The 17,026-nt window shown below is 20.5% G+C and overlaps 1 protein-coding gene across 5 annotated transcripts in view; it reads left to right on the forward strand.

Annotated features, from left to right (window-relative positions):
* Positions 1 to 12,086, forward strand: part of LOC127281333 (calcium-binding mitochondrial carrier protein Aralar1) — an 18,582-nt gene extending 6,496 nt beyond the window's left edge. For 3 of the 5 annotated variants that reach the window (XM_051304999.1, XM_051305004.1, XM_051305001.1), the window contains exons 2-18: positions 3,433 to 3,489; positions 4,309 to 4,451; positions 4,995 to 5,110; positions 5,810 to 5,949; positions 6,603 to 6,749; positions 6,896 to 7,037; positions 7,259 to 7,352; positions 7,593 to 7,628; positions 7,974 to 8,064; positions 8,361 to 8,436; positions 8,754 to 8,872; positions 9,303 to 9,473; positions 9,634 to 9,774; positions 9,945 to 10,139; positions 10,512 to 10,614; positions 11,640 to 11,730; positions 11,893 to 12,086. In XM_051304999.1, coding sequence (XP_051160956.1) covers positions 3,433 to 3,489; positions 4,309 to 4,451; positions 4,995 to 5,110; positions 5,810 to 5,949; positions 6,603 to 6,749; positions 6,896 to 7,037; positions 7,259 to 7,352; positions 7,593 to 7,628; positions 7,974 to 8,064; positions 8,361 to 8,436; positions 8,754 to 8,872; positions 9,303 to 9,473; positions 9,634 to 9,774; positions 9,945 to 10,139; positions 10,512 to 10,614; positions 11,640 to 11,730; positions 11,893 to 12,064 — 2,034 coding nt within the window. In that variant the 3' untranslated portion in view covers positions 12,065 to 12,086. Of the gene's footprint in view, positions 1 to 718; positions 1,071 to 3,432; positions 3,490 to 4,308; positions 4,452 to 4,994; positions 5,111 to 5,809; positions 5,950 to 6,602; positions 6,750 to 6,895; positions 7,038 to 7,258; positions 7,353 to 7,592; positions 7,629 to 7,973; positions 8,065 to 8,360; positions 8,437 to 8,753; positions 8,873 to 9,302; positions 9,474 to 9,633; positions 9,775 to 9,944; positions 10,140 to 10,511; positions 10,615 to 11,639; positions 11,731 to 11,892 lie in introns of those variants that run through there. The other 2 variants (XM_051305002.1, XM_051305003.1) reach the window with 2 other exon arrangements.
* Positions 12,087 to 17,026: the final 4,940 nt, after the last annotated feature.

The following is a 17,026-nucleotide window of genomic DNA, read 5'->3' on the forward strand; positions in this document are numbered from 1 at the left end:
TTTACCTAAAAAACAATTGTTAAATCCTTTTTTCTGTTAGCAAAAATAATTTTTTCTTAAAATTAAATTTTTATTATGATTTGCACTTTTTTTTTTTTAATAATCATATAGTATTATAAAACAGGCCCTTCTTTATAATAATTCACGAATAATTTGCCGTTTCTCAGTAACATAATATATTAAAATACTTTAATTTTCATTAAACAAACAAAATTTTTCACAATTTTTATCGATAAAACGTCAATATTGTAATTTTTGAGGTTATATGAACAAAATTAACAATACTGCAGCGATGCCAACTGAACAAAAAAAAAAATAAGCCCAAACAACACTAAAATAACGGCGGGAAAAAATTTTAAATAGAATATAAATTCAAAATTTTGTTATTCATCCTTTATTTATTGAAATTAATTGATATATTTTCAAAAAAAAAAAATTTAATAATAAAACTTGTACCATTTAACAAAATAAAAATTTTGATTAATTATTAGTATTATTATTATTATTTTTTTTTATTATTGTTGTATTATTATTATAGTATTATTATTGTTATTATTATTATTTTACTATTATTAATTAATCCATATAATAATAATTAAATAATTTTAATAAATAAAAATTAAACACCCAGTATATATAAGTTTGTGTGAGAGAGAGAGAGAAAAAAACTAAGACAAAGATAAAGACGTAGATATTTTTTCTCTCTTGAGTTTCAAATGAGTGGAGGGGGGGGAGAAGAACTGAATGAAGTGGCCGCCACGGTTCCTCAATATCGAAAGAGAAATATCATCCAGTTCCTTAGTGACTTATTTCGTGTATTCATATAGTGAAAAATCTAAATCAGTTTTTCTATATTTATATAGTATGTGCTTTATGTGTGTGTATGTGACATATAATCGTTTTAATTAAAAAATCAGTTGTTTTTTTTGTTCCCCTCTAATGACACGTGTACAATAAATTTGCACGTGTTTTCCTTCTTTCATCACAAATCGTCACCAACATTGAGCATCACTGGATTCTAATTCTAGTTACATCCGACCTGTTTATTGTACGTCATGCCATACACAAGAGTACGTTTTTTTTTTTTTTTATCATCAGTGAATATTTTGTTTTTCAACAAATAAAAAAAGATTAAAAAGTGCGTAAAACTTGTTAACGACTATATAGTATTTTTTTTTTAGATCGCGCGAGGCAACAAATTACGTAAATTGCAACATGTGACCGACCCACTTTTATTGTTTTTCTTTTTTTTTTTCTTAATAATTGATAGAAAGTGTATGAACGCGGAAATATTTGAAACATTTTCCATTGTTTTTCTTTTTTTTCATTACTAATTTGATATTAATGAACGTATTAACAGGTGTAAATTTTTATTTAATTTGAATATTAATTATTTTTAATTAATTACATAAAAATAAATGACTTAAAATTCGTTAGTAAATAGTTAATTAAATTTTTCTAAACCGCAGTATTAAGGGCGCAGTAATTAAATTAAAATTATGATAAAAAACAAAATTAATTAAAATCGATTAATATTTTAAACAATTTGAGGTTAATAATCTTAATTACTCCTTAATTCTTAATTTTTTATTATTATTATTATTATTTATTTTTTTTGCTTAGGGAATTTATTATTATTATTATTATTTTTTTTTTTTGCTTAGGGAATTTATTATTATTATTATTATTATTATTATTATTTTATTTCTTAATTATTTCGAAAAAAAAATTCAGCTTTTAATTTTGCAAAAATTAAATTTTCTTAAAAAACAATTAAGTTTTTTTTTTGTTATCATCGAGAAAGTAATTAAATTATCTTTTTTATTCACTTGATAATTATTGTTTCTTGGTCTTATTGATGATGATTTCTTTAATATTACATTTGAGAGACACTGCGACCTTGAGATTAATTTTCACATACGAGAAGTTATAATTTTTCTATAACAATATTCGTTACGTACAAATTAAAAAAGATTTTAGAAAAAAAAAATTTAATATTGTAAGAAAAAAAATAATTTCTTGTTTAGGACGAAAAAAAAAATTTTTGAAATTTTTTTTTTTTATACGAGAACCACGTGGTAAACACGTGATCATATATATTTTTTTCATTAAATTCCATATAGAGATGAGATTTTATACGAAATTTTTTTTTTGCGATAAAATAAAAATGTTTTATCAAAATGAATTTTAATTATTTAATTTAATTAATGAAAATTAGAGTGTAATTAAAAAACAATTTAATTAATAATTTTTTTAAATTTAATTTATTTATTTCAAACATCAATGGATTTCAAATTAATTTAATATTGAAAAAAAAAATTATTTAATTTATTAAAAAATAAAATTTAATTTAATTGTACAAAATAATATAAAATTATTTAATAATAAAAATCGTTTTTATATAATTTTTCCTATAGAAAAAAACAAAATTTTTTTCTTATTTGCTTAAAAAAAATATTTTTTTAAAATTTAATTTAATTTATTTATTTCAAACATCAATGGATTTCAAATTAATTTAATATTGTAAAAAAAAAAATTATTTAATTTATTAAAAAATAAAATTTAATTTAATTGTACAAAATAATATAAAATTATTTAATAATAAAAGTCGTTTTTATATAATTTTTCCTATAGAAAAAAACAAATTTTTTTTCTTATTTGCTTAAAAAAAATAAATTTTTATCTACTTTAAATATTTAATATGTAAATTAATTTGAGTTTGAAATTCTTAAATTTGTAATTTTTAAAATATTTTCTTTTTTTTCTTTTTTTTTTGATAAATTTTCGCAGTGTTTTCAAAAACTAGAACGTTATTTTTAATTTAACTTGCGAGATAATCTATTTTTAATTTTTAAAATAAAAAAAATATTGTTGAAAAAATTTTTATTTTTAATTTCTTTCAAAAAAAAATCTCAAACGTTTGAGACAAAAATGTTAATTTTAAGAAAAATTAAGAATTGAAATTGATTGCAAATGAGACAAATTAAATCAGATTAATTAATTGACAAATTCTTGTAAATGCTAATTTTTTTTTAATTTCTTTTTTTCATGAATTGGCAAAAAAAAAATAGAATCATTAATTTGTGTTTGTTTTTGATAATTTGGATTAAATTGTATAAGTAATTATTATTGCAAAACTGTTTCTCTTGTTACGCAATAATTTTTCAGCGCGCTTGACTATATATACAAATTTCAAGGGCAGTTTGAAATTGAAAATTTTATCGTTTTTTTTCTCTATATTTAAAAATATTTTTATTTAAAAAAAATTTTTATTTTAATTAAAATTAAATTTAAACAAATAAATAAATTTAGATATTTTTTTTTCATGGCCTTAAATAATAATAAAAATACAAAAATAAAATATTTAACAAATTATTTAGAATAAATATTTTTTGAAGTATTTTTTGTTAATTGTTTTTTTTTTTGTTACAGGGTTCCGGATATTTGAAACGAGCAAACAGTGATCGGCTTAATGAAATCTTCAATCAGGTAAATATCGGGAATATTATTTTTTTTTTCTGTAAATGAGATCGATTTCATCCAATTTATCATATAATCGCTTTTAGCGAATAATGTTTTATAAGATCTTTCGTAAAAGTGAATCCTTATCAATGAATGGCTTTTAGGTCAATGTGGATATTTTACGTCTTCTCGAAAAAAAAAAAAAAAATTATAATAAATTACGAATTTTTCTCGTTTTAATTATATTTATATAAAATCGCAACAATCTGATTTTTTTTTAATTTTCCATTTTCTTAATTTTATATTTTTATTTTTAATTTTAATTTCAAATTTTGAAATTTTCTATTTTTTTATCTCCGTTTTCCCTTTTTTTATATTTTCAGTTAATATTTTGATTTTTTTTCTATTTTAATAAAATAATTTATTTTAATTTTAATTAATTAATTTTAACTTTAATTATTTATTAACATACGAAATATTATTATTTTATTTATTATAATATTTTGAATATATATATTATTTTTTTATTATTAAAAAATATATCGTATTTTATTTAATTATCTACTTATATATTTATTTATGCAAAAAATAAAATATAAAATACAAAAAATAACTGTTAAATTCCGGGGAATCCCTTTGGGAAATAAAAGTATATCGAACGGGGAATCCCAGTCGCGATTTTTTTTTGTTTTCTATTTTTTAAATTTCAAGAAAAATATATTGACATTTAAAAACTTTTTCAAAAAATAAATTTTTGATTTATTATTTAATTATTTATATACATATATATATATATATATATATATATACGAATGTTAATTAAAAATAGTTTGGTATTTATTACAGTATGCCACGCAAGAGAAGAATGGTGAGAGGTTCATGACATCGGCTGACTTTGTTCGGAGTTACCTTGGCCTTTACACTGATGCCGATTTCAACCCTGACTCTGTCAAGTTACTCGCTGGAATCCTTGATACCAACAAAGATGGGTAAGAGAATTTAAAAAACCAAAAAAAAGAATATGAAATTTTTTTCTGTAAAACAAAAAACAAAATTAGGAGAAAAAAATTTTATTTCCTGTGTCTAAAAAGTAAATTTAATTTTTTTTTTTTAAATGAGAAAATAATTAAATTAATATTTATTAGAAAAAAGAAAATGGAAAAATAAAATATTAAAATATCAAATATTAATTAGTAAAAATTATTAATTAAAATTATTAAAAAATTTAATATTAATTATTAAAATATTTACTTATTAAATCATTAAAATATCAAATATTAATTAGTAAAAATTATTAATTAAAATTATTAAAAAATTTAATTAATTAATTATTAAAATATTTACTTATTAAATCATTAAACAAAATTGAATGGAAAATTATTGTTTTTTTTATGCATCTAATACTGATAATATTTGATAAAATTACATTTTTGTATATAGTTACAAGAAAAAATTTAGTGTTTAAAGAAACAAAATTTGCTTTATAAAAAAAAATTGGTTTTTAAAAAAATAATTCCCCTTTTTTTTTGAAGACTCATCTCATTTGCTGAGTTTCAATCTTTCGAGGGCCTTCTCTGCGTGCCCGATGCACTTTATAAGACGGCCTTTCAGCTCTTTGACACAAATGGAAATGGAATGGTTGCATTTGGTGAGTAAATAATTAAATTTATATTTTTAAAATGTTTTTTTCTGACAAATTGTTTTCGTATTGCGGGGGTTTTTTTTTTTAAATAAAAAGAGAAAAAAACAAAAATATTAATTATTTTCAAATTTTTTTCTACTAAAATTATTTTTTTATTACATTTTATTTTAAGAAAACAGTACAATAAAAATAATAATTCCTTTTTTTTTTGCTAAATTCTTTTGTTATTCAATTTTCTTCCGAATAAAAAAAAAATACATTTTGTTTTAATAAAAAAAGAACAATATAAAAATAATAATAATTAAAAGTTTTTTTTCGCTAAATTCTTTTCTTATTAAATTTTCTCCTGTATAAAAAAAATTACAATTTTTTTAAGGAAAAAAAGAACAATAAAATTAATAATTAAAATTATTTTGTTTACTAAATTCTTTTGTTATTAAATTTTCTCTCCTGAATAAAAAAACAATAATTACCTAAAGTTTTCGTTTATAAAAAATTTTTTTTTAATTTGTTCGAAAATTTATTTTAATTTCTAATTGCTGAATTATTATTCTTTGTGAAAAAAAAAACTTTTTGTAAATGTAAATTTTGTACAATAAATTTTATATATAAAAAAAAAATTAAGTAAAAAAAATTGAAGGAAATATATATTATTATTATTATTTAAATTTTGTATTTATTTTCTTTCTATTTTTTGAAATTTAGAGGAGTTCGCTGAGGTGATGAGAAAAACTGTTTTGCATCAAAAGATGCCTTTCAATATGGACAGCAGTTTTATAAAATTGTACTTTGGAAAAGACAAAAAGAGGCTTATTAGTTATGCAGAATTCAGTCAGTTCCTACATGTAAGTTTGTTTTTTAAAAAAAATAATTTTTTAAATATTGTTATTTATTATTATTATTTAAATATTAATGAATTTTATTACTATATATATTTTTAAAAATTTTTTAACTTCAAATAACATTTTTTTTTTTGCACAAATAAAGTAGACGTATTATTAAATTGGTTTTTTTTCAAGTTAAACCACAAGTTCTGTTTATGAAAGTTGAGAAGCAGAAAACAAAATTGAATGAAAAGTGGAAAATTAATAAAAAGTAAACTTCAAAAAAAAACTATGAAACTAACTCTCGAAACTAATTAAAACTTAATACTTATTTTTTCAAAATTAATTAAATTTTTTCACGTTCAGTTGATTAATTCACTTTTCTTTTCTTTTTTTTTGAATTTTGAAATTAAAAACCAATGAAGAAATAAATAAATTTGGAATAATTTGAAAATTCTATATTTTGAAATACTTAGTTTAAATATTATTTATCTAAAATATTTTTGGAATAATTTGAAAATTATTTATTTTGAAATAATTGTGGAATAATTTGAAAATTATTTATTTTAAAATAATTGTGGAATAATTTGAAAATTATTTATTTTGAAATTATTTATATTTTGAAATAATTTGAAAATTTTTTAGATTTGAATTAATTTTTTTTTTCTTTGCAGGACTTTCATGAAGAATATGCCACTGAGGCCTTTAAAAAATTCGACAAAGATGGCAGTGGTTTTATAACAGCACTAGATTTTCAGGACATAATGCTTAGTATAAAAAGTCATCTTCTCACTAAGGACGTTAAGGATAATTTAATAACGGTAAGAAATATGAACATTATAAAGAAATAATATTAAATGAAAAAAAAAAGATTTATTTTACAATAATTATTTTTATTATTTTTAATTTTATAGTAAATCACATTTATTAAACTTTATTTATTTTTTTTGTTTTGCTTTTTTTGCAGGCAGTTAGTGCTGGACACACTTCGAAAAAAATCAGTTTCCCCTATTTTATGGCTTTTAATTCTCTTCTTAATAATATGGAGTTGATTAAACGAATCTATTTGAATGCAACGAATGGCCATAGAAATCAAGAAGTCACAAAAGGTATTTTCAATTATTATTATTATTATTATTGACAAAAATTGTTTTTTAGAATTTAATTTAATTAATTAAAATTACAATTACAAAATTTTCGATTGAAATTTACGATAAATTTAATTATTAAATTTTTCATTATTACAAATAATTTTATTAAAATATCAATTTTTTTTTTTTTTATTATAAAGATATTATTGGAAAAACAAATTTTATTTCTTTTTTTATAGAGGAATTTCTTCACTCTGCACAAATGATGTCCCAAATAACGCCACTGGAAGTTGATATTCTCTTTCATCTTTGTGATTTACTTCATCATACGGGGTATGATTAATATTTTTTTTCAATTTATTTCTTGATAAGAAAAAATTGCCTCCCACCACAAAATTCCGTCTTTTGTGTTTTTAAAAAAAAATTCCGTTTTTTCTCTTTTTTTCACAAAAAAATTACGTGTTTGCTTTAACAAAAAAAAAAGTTTATAAAAAAAAGAAAAACAGAGGACATTTTGTCATCATTGAACAAAATTTCTTTACGTGTTTTTTTCTCGCTGCTTTGGATGATCAGATCTACAGAAGTTGCTGAGAAGTTTAAGCGATTTGGGTGCGTTTTTTGTTTCTCAGAATATCTCTCGTGTTGTTGTTTTAATATTTATTTATTAATTTACATCATAATTCATTTTTCTCGCAAATATTTTTACGTCACATTTTTCTTAAATATATTTTTCACAAATTTTCTCTCTTTCTCTTCCTCTTTCTCTTTTTTGTATTAACTCATTATTTTTTTATATCATTTTGATATTTTTCACTTTCAATACTTTTTTAGAAAGGCGACAAATTCTCCAAAAAAAATCGACGATGACCTGATTCTTCATCATATTTTCTAATTGTTAAAAAAAAAATCTTTTTTACTTTTTTTCTTTAACTATTTCTATATTTACTTTTTCAGAAAGATCGTTTATAATGACCTTGTGGCAATTACTCCCGAACAGTATTTCAAGCAAATCACCAAAAGACTCGCTGAAATCAAAGCCGTTTCCGTAAGTGTAGATATTGATGATTTTTATTTATTTATTTAGAATCTATACCAATTTTTATTATTATTGTAAATTATTTATAAGAAATTTATTTTATTTATTATTTACAAAAATAATTAATTACTAAATTCCTTTTTTTTTTGCTAAATTACTTATTATAAAAATAATAAATAAATAAAAAGTAAAGTTACATTTACTTTACATTTATAAAATAATTGAAAAAAAAAATTACAAATTTAATTGAATAATAATTAAAAATAATAAAATGAAAATAAATAATAAAAAGGAAATAATTTCAGAGTCCAGAGGAACGTGGAGTTGTAGTTCAAATTCTTGAGAGCAGCTACAGATTTGTTCTCGGATCCGTTGGTGGAGGTGAGCTTAATAATTTTCTAAATTTCACCCTTTTTTTTTTTTTTAATAGAGAAAATTTTTGAATTTCAAATTTGAAAAGAGCTTAAAAATCAGGAAAAAAAGTTAAAAAATTTTTTATTTTTTTATTACATTTTTATATTAAAAAAGAAAAAATTTAAATAAAGTAGTAAATTATTAATCAAATAATAATTAGTTGAATTTAAATAATTATTAACTTATTATTTATTAATAATAATAGCAATAATAATAATAAACATTATAATAATAAATATAATTATTTAAATATAATATTTAACAAAAAAAAAATGAATTTTCAGCTGTGGGAGCGACTGCAGTTTATCCCATTGATTTGGTGAAGACACGAATGCAAAATCAAAGAACAGGTTCATTCATCGGTGAATTGATGTACAGAAATAGTTTCGATTGTTGTAAAAAGGTACGAAACGAAAAAAAATTTCATTCTTATTTCTATTATTAATTTTTTCTAGTTTGGACCAAAAAAAAAAGTTTTTAAAAGATAAACTCTTAATAAATTCCAAAATATTTCGAAATTAATTTTTCCTTGGCTCGACAAATGGTTCATAAAATTTTACAAAAAAAAAATAATAATTTTGATGTCGATTATTATTATTATTATTATTATTATATTATTTTTGTAGGAGGTAAATAAAATAGTTGTTCCCTACATTTTATAAATTATTTTTTATTTTATTGCGTGATTTATTAAATAAAATATTATTTTTATAAATTTATTTTTATTTATTTAAAGAAGTTTAAGTTTAACAATTCTTTTTTTTATCATTGTTATTATTTAATTAAATTTAATTGTAAATTTGAAATCAAATTTTCTTTTTGCAAACACATAGGTCATCAGACACGAGGGCTTCTTTGGACTTTATCGCGGATTAGTACCACAATTAATGGGTGTTGCGCCAGAAAAAGCCATTAAACTCACAGTCAATGATTTTTGTCGTGACAAATTTAGTGATAAAAATGGAAATATTCCACTTGTTGGGGAAATTGTTTCTGGCGCTTGTGTAAGTATTTAATTTATTTTGTTTTTAATGATTACTTCTTGTTTCTTTTTTTAAAATGATTTTCCACCTTTTTGAATTATTAATTAAAATATTTAAAATAAAACAAAAAAAAATTTTAAATAAATTAAAAAAATATTTATCGAAATATATTTTTCTCAAGGCCGGAGGCTCTCAAGTAATTTTTACAAATCCTTTGGAAATTGTGAAAATTCGTTTGCAAGTTGCTGGTGAAATAATGGGAGGTCAAAAAGTTAGAGCTTGGGCTGTCGTTAAGGAATTAGGACTATTTGGATTGTATAAAGTGAGTAGAAAATTTGACTACAAAAATGATAAAAAAATTTTTAGTTTATATTTCTTTTTTATTGAATTTTTTTTTAATTACATTTACACTAATTTTTTAATTTCTTTTTTTATTTTCTTAATTTTTAATTTCTTAACAATTCTTTTTATTAATTTTCTTTTTCGTTTTAGGGAGCTAGGGCATGTTTCTTGAGAGATGTGCCCTTTAGCGCTATTTATTTTCCAATGTACGCTCATACAAAATCGAGAATGGCTGACGAAGGTGGATACAATACACCATTATCGCTTCTTATTTCCGGTGCAATTGCCGGTGTTCCGGCCGCTGCTCTTGTCACTCCTGCCGATGTTATCAAAACTCGTCTACAGGTTTGTTTAATTATAAATATTCAAAAAAATTACCTCTTGAATAAAAATCTAAAGAAAAAAATATTTTTTTTGCAATTTTTTTTTATTATTATTAATATTTAATTATTTATTTTATTAATATTTATTTATTATTTTTAATAATTTACTATTTTATTTTATTACTTTTAGAATCTAAAAAATGGAATAAAATAAAAGTATATAATAAAAAGAACGAAATCGTCATAATAATAAAAAATTAATATCAAAAATAATTTTTAGAACATTTACTTTTAGAATCGAAAAATAAAAAAAAAATGAAAGTAAAATAAAAACTAGTATTATTTGTACGGGAGGGTTTGTTTAAATAAATAAAAATAAAATTTGTTTTTTTAGGTCGTTGCGAGAAAAGGACAAACGACATACAATGGACTTGTTGATTGTGCGAGAAAAATTTACAGGGAAGAAGGAGCGAGAGCATTTTGGAAAGGAGCAACAGGTAATAAAATAAATATTAAATTTGATAATTTTCTTTTCTTTTTCAATTTTTCAGCTATTTTATAAATATATAATTTAATTAGCAGTAGTAATTTTTTTTTTGCATAATAAAGCAAAGCATTTCAGATAAATTATCATTTCTTCCTCTTTTTGGCATAGTTAGTAATATATTTTGATTTGGTCGATTTTTGCATGGGTTTAAAATTTCAACCTGTGACAACAATCGACCGCTTTTTTCTCTTTTACATGACCCGGTGACTTGCTCATCAGTAAGTAGAAAAAAAGAAGAAAAAAAAAAAATGCTAGTGATTTTCACTTTTTTTTTTGAATCATTCATAGCTAATTAAATAACCGATTTATTGCACGCGATTATATTTGGTTCTATTTTCTTTGCAGTTTTTCTGTGTCTTAACTTATTTGCTTTAAGTAATTTCCAAAAAATAAAAATAAATTAAAAAAAAGGGTTTTAGTTAAAAAATTGTTTCCCATTAGTCAAAAAATTATTTTGTAATTAACTAATTAAAGTAAAATAAGTAATTAACTGTCCTAATTTTATTTTTTACTATTAAAAATACATCATCGCTAATTGATTTCATTCAGTAATAATTTTTCCCCCTTTAAATAATAAAATAATAATTTCATTTTGACGAATTGGAAATTAATTATTATCTTTAATTCACTGCAGTTAATCACTTTAGACGAAATTTTCCAAAAATTTCTTATTTAAAAATTTTTAAACTTGAAATTTTATTTTTAGAAAATTTTTTATATTTGATAATTTTATTTTATTAGATTTTTTTTGTTTTACTAGATTAGTAATTTTTGATCACTTTTTTTTGGGAATATAATTTTTTTTGATATTATTTAGAAGTGATTTAGAAGAAGAAGAAAATCGTGTAAAGTGATAAATTAACTAATTGTTCAAATCACCATAGTTTCTTTATTTCGACAAAGAAACACCACCGTAGAAAATTTTTCCTTTTTTTTTGTTTCATTATTAAATATTTGGAATTTTTATTTTTACAGCCCGAGTGTTCAGGTCGTCGCCGCAATTTGGAGTAACGCTCTTTACTTACGAGGTTCTTCAGAGGTTATTTGTTGTCGATTTTGGAGGATCGTGAGTATTTTTTTTGCAAAAATTTAATATACAAAAAGAAAAAATTAAAACTAAAAAATTTCATCCTATATAAGTATAGAAAAAAAAGTACGATTTTTTTTTAAATTAATTTTCCTTTTTTATCTAAATTTCGAAAATAATTTTTTTTTTTCAATTCTTCAGACGACCAAGTGGATCAGAACTGAAAGTACCGTCAACAGGTGTTGCCGATGAGATCCGATCGACAAATCCTGATCACATTGGCGGTTATGAAGTAGCGCTTCCAATTTTCACTGGAATCGAATCGAAATTTGGCCTTTGTTTACCGAGGTTTCAATCCTTGAGTAGTAAATAAATTTAAAAATTAAAAAGAAAGAAGAAGAAGAAAAAAAACACACACAAACACACATATATAGACACACATACAGATAAAGAAAAGAAATCCGAAAATAATTTCCTATTTGTACAGAACCAAATTAAATGAGCCTGCACATTATATTGCGCATGGCTTTTTAGTTAGTCAAAAAGAATAATCTTAAATTGATAATTGAGAATCACATTTTTTTCCTTCTCAACAAAAAAGAAATTGGAAAAATTGTGATTTTTCGTATATATCAATTTTTACGCTTAATTGTAAAAGTCTCTTAGAAATTTTTTTAATTGATAGAATTTTTTTTTTTTAATTTTTTTTGTGATTTTCCATTTTATTCCTTTTGCTTTGAGATGGTAATTTAATTTCTAAATAGTTGCATTTAAAAAAATATTTTACAATTGAAATTTTTTTTCGGGGCAATTTTTGTTTTTTTTTTTTAATCGAAGGATTTTTATTTTTAAAAATTTCTCGATGAAAGTTTCAAAAAAAAAAAGGTGACAAAAAGAAAATTATAATTTTTGCTTCTTTTTTATAGAATGACCATGTTTTTTTTTTTTTAGTTTTTATTCACAATTAAATTAATTAATTCAATCAGTAATAATGAAAATTTAATTAATATTGAAAAAAATTTAAATTAAAGCAAAAAAAATAATTAAGAACTTTTAATAAAATGAAATGAAAATAAAATGAAAAAGTAGAAAAAAAAATTAATGTCGAGACTTTCATTGAGACAATTACAAAAAAAAACCCGAAATTTTTATAATTGCGTCCCGTTTTGCGTCAGTTTTGAATATTTTTTTTTTTTTTTAATTTTCATTTCGTTCGAACTGACCTGGGAAATTAGAGAAGGCTCAGTTTGTTAGGTTCAAAGTTTCATTCCTAATTGTAAATACGAACATATGTATAAATATTAATGAAAAAAGAAAAAAAAATGAAGCACACGATTCACAGAAATATATTTATAAATAATAAGATCGAGGAAAATCCGTCTTTAATTTTTTTTTTAATTTTTTTTTTTTACAATCGACAATGTTATTGATGTTAAAAATGCACGTTTCTAAGTCTTTTATTTTTTACATAGATCTCTCGATAAGAGAAAAATGCACAACGAAACGATTGAATTTTTCTCCTTTTTTTAAATTCTTTTAATCAAACAAAAAAAAGAAATTAATAAAAATTCTTACTTTTATAATTATTTTAACAATTATGGAATTTATAATTTTATAATTTATAATTATAATTTACAGTTATTTTTATTATTATTATTATTATTATTTTTATTATTATTATTATTATTATTATAAAAAAATTATTACAATTACTAAACAATAATTTATGAAAAATTTACATTTTTTTTAAATTGAATTGAAAATGAATTTTTTTTAACGAATTTTTATTTCTTAATTAATTTAAATAATAAATAATAATAATAAATAATTTATTTTGTAATTTTTTTTTGTGATAAAGTTAATAAAAAAATAATTTTCAATTTGTATGTAAAGTTTTTTTGAATTTTATGGAAAATTTAAGAGAAAAATTCAAACGTCTCTGTAAAATACTAAAAAATTCAAGAGTCGTTAATTTTTTTTTTTTTAATAATTTTTATAGAAACACAATTTTTTTTAATGCCTAAAAAAATGAAATAATTTTTGTTTGTACAATTTTAATTTGTTTAGATTATTATAATTTTTTTAAAAATTAATTTACCATAAATTAGAAAAATGATTTTATTTTTAATTTTTATTTCCGTTATATAAATATATATTTTTTAATATTTAATAATATTGATTTGTTTTTTAAATATCACGACTCGTGTTTGTTTTTTTTTCAGAAATATTTATAGTTGGATAAAAAATTTAAATAAATTTGCAAACAAGTTTTAATTAACATTTTAATTTTGTTAAAAATGTTTATACACATCTATAAATTTTAACATTAGAGTAAATTGCAAATTTCCAAAAGTGTTCCAAAATATAATAATTAATAGTGACAAATTTTAAATGGCCAATAGGTATTATAAATTTTTAAAGCGACAAAAAAAAGTGTTTTTAGATTTAAAAAAAAATTGTTTAATTTAAAAAAAGTGTTTTTAGACTTAAAAAAAAAAATTTGAATTTAAAAAATGTTTAAATATATTATATATATATTTACAAAAATCATGTTATATTGGAGATATTTTTAGTCCCCTTTTTTTAAAATCTATTTGTCGAGAGTTGAGATCTTTGATATTATATAATTTATCAAATATTTTAACTAAAAAAAGAAATAAAAAAAAAAAAAATACTACGGATTGTAATTTAAAAAAAAAAAAGAAATAATATATGTATATCTCTATCTGTAAATCAAAAAAAAAATGGAACACAATGTCGAATAAATTCATTATTATTATTATTATGCGATATTTTAAAAAAAGCGAAAATAAAAATATTTCGTCGAAAAAAAAAAGAAAATTAATTTTTTTTAATTCAATTCATATATTTGCGCCATTTGTAAAATGTTCCATCTGAGTTGCAACACTTTTGCCGCAAGAGCGCTAGTGTCGCTCACTAAATTTGTGGGCCTAGAGAAGAAAATCGTCAACGATCAGTTTTCTTCAATTTTTACATTGTAATTAAATCGCGATTAATGTTTTTTTTATGTTTAAAAGTAATTAACAGTGTTTAAATAAATTAGATTTATCAACTATATAGTGTATAAATACGGTAATTTTTTCTTCTTTTTTTGCGTGTAAAATAATCTAACCTTAAAATTTTCGATACTTGAATTTTTCAACGTAAAATAGTTTTAAAAGTAATATTTCAGCGATTATTCTATATTAGTTTTTTTAAATTCTCAAAAGAAAATAGAAAAAAAAAGAAAATATATTTCGCTAGTAAATCGGAAATAAATACTTGAGTCAAAATAAAGTTTACTATGTTGGCAAAATTGGGGTTTCTAGCGTTGTTGTGTTTATATTTCCAGTTATTAACGTAAAGCAAAGGGGTTGATATGTGTACATATTGCCATTTATAGTAGATAAGCAAATTTACGAGAGAAATTTGTTCCAAACCATCAGTTACTATTCGTGTGTCGCGACATGTTTAAACATGTGTTTCAATAATAAATAATCGTTGTGTGTATTGGAGGATTTTAGTCGATTTTGTTCTCTATGCCCACGCGTTTTTTTTCACAAAAATAAATTGTGTCTAGTATAATAAATTTCATTAAATATTTTCTTTTTCAAAAAAAAAATTCGGGAGTGCTCGATTTTCTTTTTAAATCGCGATCGTTTAATTATAATTATATAAAAAGTATATATAATTAATTTTTCTTAATTTTAAACTCAGTTTCGGGATTGTGAATGTTTTTTTTTAAAATTGTGTTTTCCAAAATGGCCATCTTTTTTTGACCTGGAGCCAAGCAGAAATTTTTCGTCTTTCGTCTTTATAAGGTTGGCAACATTTATATCAAATAATTATTTTTTACTATTTATTTCTATTTTATATTTATATATACAATTTTTATTAATTTAAAAATAGGACAAAAATATCTTATAGTAATAAAAATATTACAGTATAATTTTTTTTATGAATATTGTCAATTCCCGTCACTTCCGGTTAGAGATTGTCGTAGAGTAGACGCGTGTAAATTTTGTCGGTAAAAAATACTAAAAAATTTCTTGATTTAAAGTAATTTAATAAGTGTGTAAAGTAGTAAAAAGTTTAATAAATAACAATTAACAACAATTAACTTTAAAGTGATTTAAAATAAAACCTAGTGTAAAAATTGAATTCATAAAAATGTGATGATAAAAAATCGATCAAATTTTGAGGTTAGAAAAGTCGACAAGAAATCGAAGTGATCGCTTGACTAGAGCAGTTGTTTAAGGTTAGTGGCAGATGGCGTTAGTTATAAACGGTCACTTCCGGTTTGAGATTGTTGTAGAGAAAGACGTGCGTCAATTTTGTTGGTGAAAATAAAAATTTATTGACATAAAGTAATTTAATAAGTGTGAAAAGAGTAAAAAGTTAAAAAAAGTACTTTAAAGTGATGGAATTTTAAAGTAAAACCTAGTGAGAAAGTTAGATTCATAAAGATATGGTGATAAAAAAAAAATTGATCGAATTTTGAGGGTTAAGAGAAGTCGACAAGGAATCGGAAGTGATCGCTTGACTAGCAGTTGTTTAAGGTTGGTGGCAGATGGCGTTAGTAAAAAAATGTGGGAAATTTGAAATTTTCTTTTCTTTGAAAATTAATAACGATTATTTTAATTATTATTTATATTTTTATTTAGGTTTATTTTTTAATATATATTTTTTAATTATATAAATAAATAAAATAATTTATTAAATATACATATATTTATTATTTATATAATTTAATTAATTATTAATTTTATTATTAAAAATATATATTTTTTTTATTTAAATAAAATATATTTTATTAATTTTTAATAAAAATTAATTAATTTAAACGTATTATATTAAATATAAAAAGTCATTAAACAATAATAATCACTAAAAATGAAAATTTTTTTTAGTTTTAAATTAAAAATTAATTATTTTAGAGCTAAAGTAAAAATTATAAAAAATAATTTTCATTGTAATAATTTATTAATTCGTTAATTATTAATTTTAACCTCGTTTTCAATTTTCGTACAAATTCATTAATTATTTATAATTATCAAAAATAATTCGGATTTAAATACTTATTTTTATTCATTATTTATTTATAATACCGTAACGTCTGATTAGTTTAAAATTTTTAAATTTAAAATCAAAGTTAAAAATATCAATTAAAAATTAAATTAAAAAAATATTTCTGTTTAAAATTATTATTATTATATATTTTTGGTATTTACTTATAATAAATTAACAAACAATTGCTTTGATTTTTTTTCTATATTTGTTTATTACTAAAATAATAAATTTTTTTTAAAAATAATAATACATAATTATTTAATTA

Source organism: Leptopilina boulardi, unplaced genomic scaffold (genome assembly GCF_019393585.1).
Source record: "Leptopilina boulardi isolate dan_hultmark-lab unplaced genomic scaffold, ZJU_Lbou_2.1 LbouV2_266, whole genome shotgun sequence".
Taxonomy (NCBI): Eukaryota; Metazoa; Arthropoda; class Insecta; order Hymenoptera; family Figitidae; genus Leptopilina; species Leptopilina boulardi.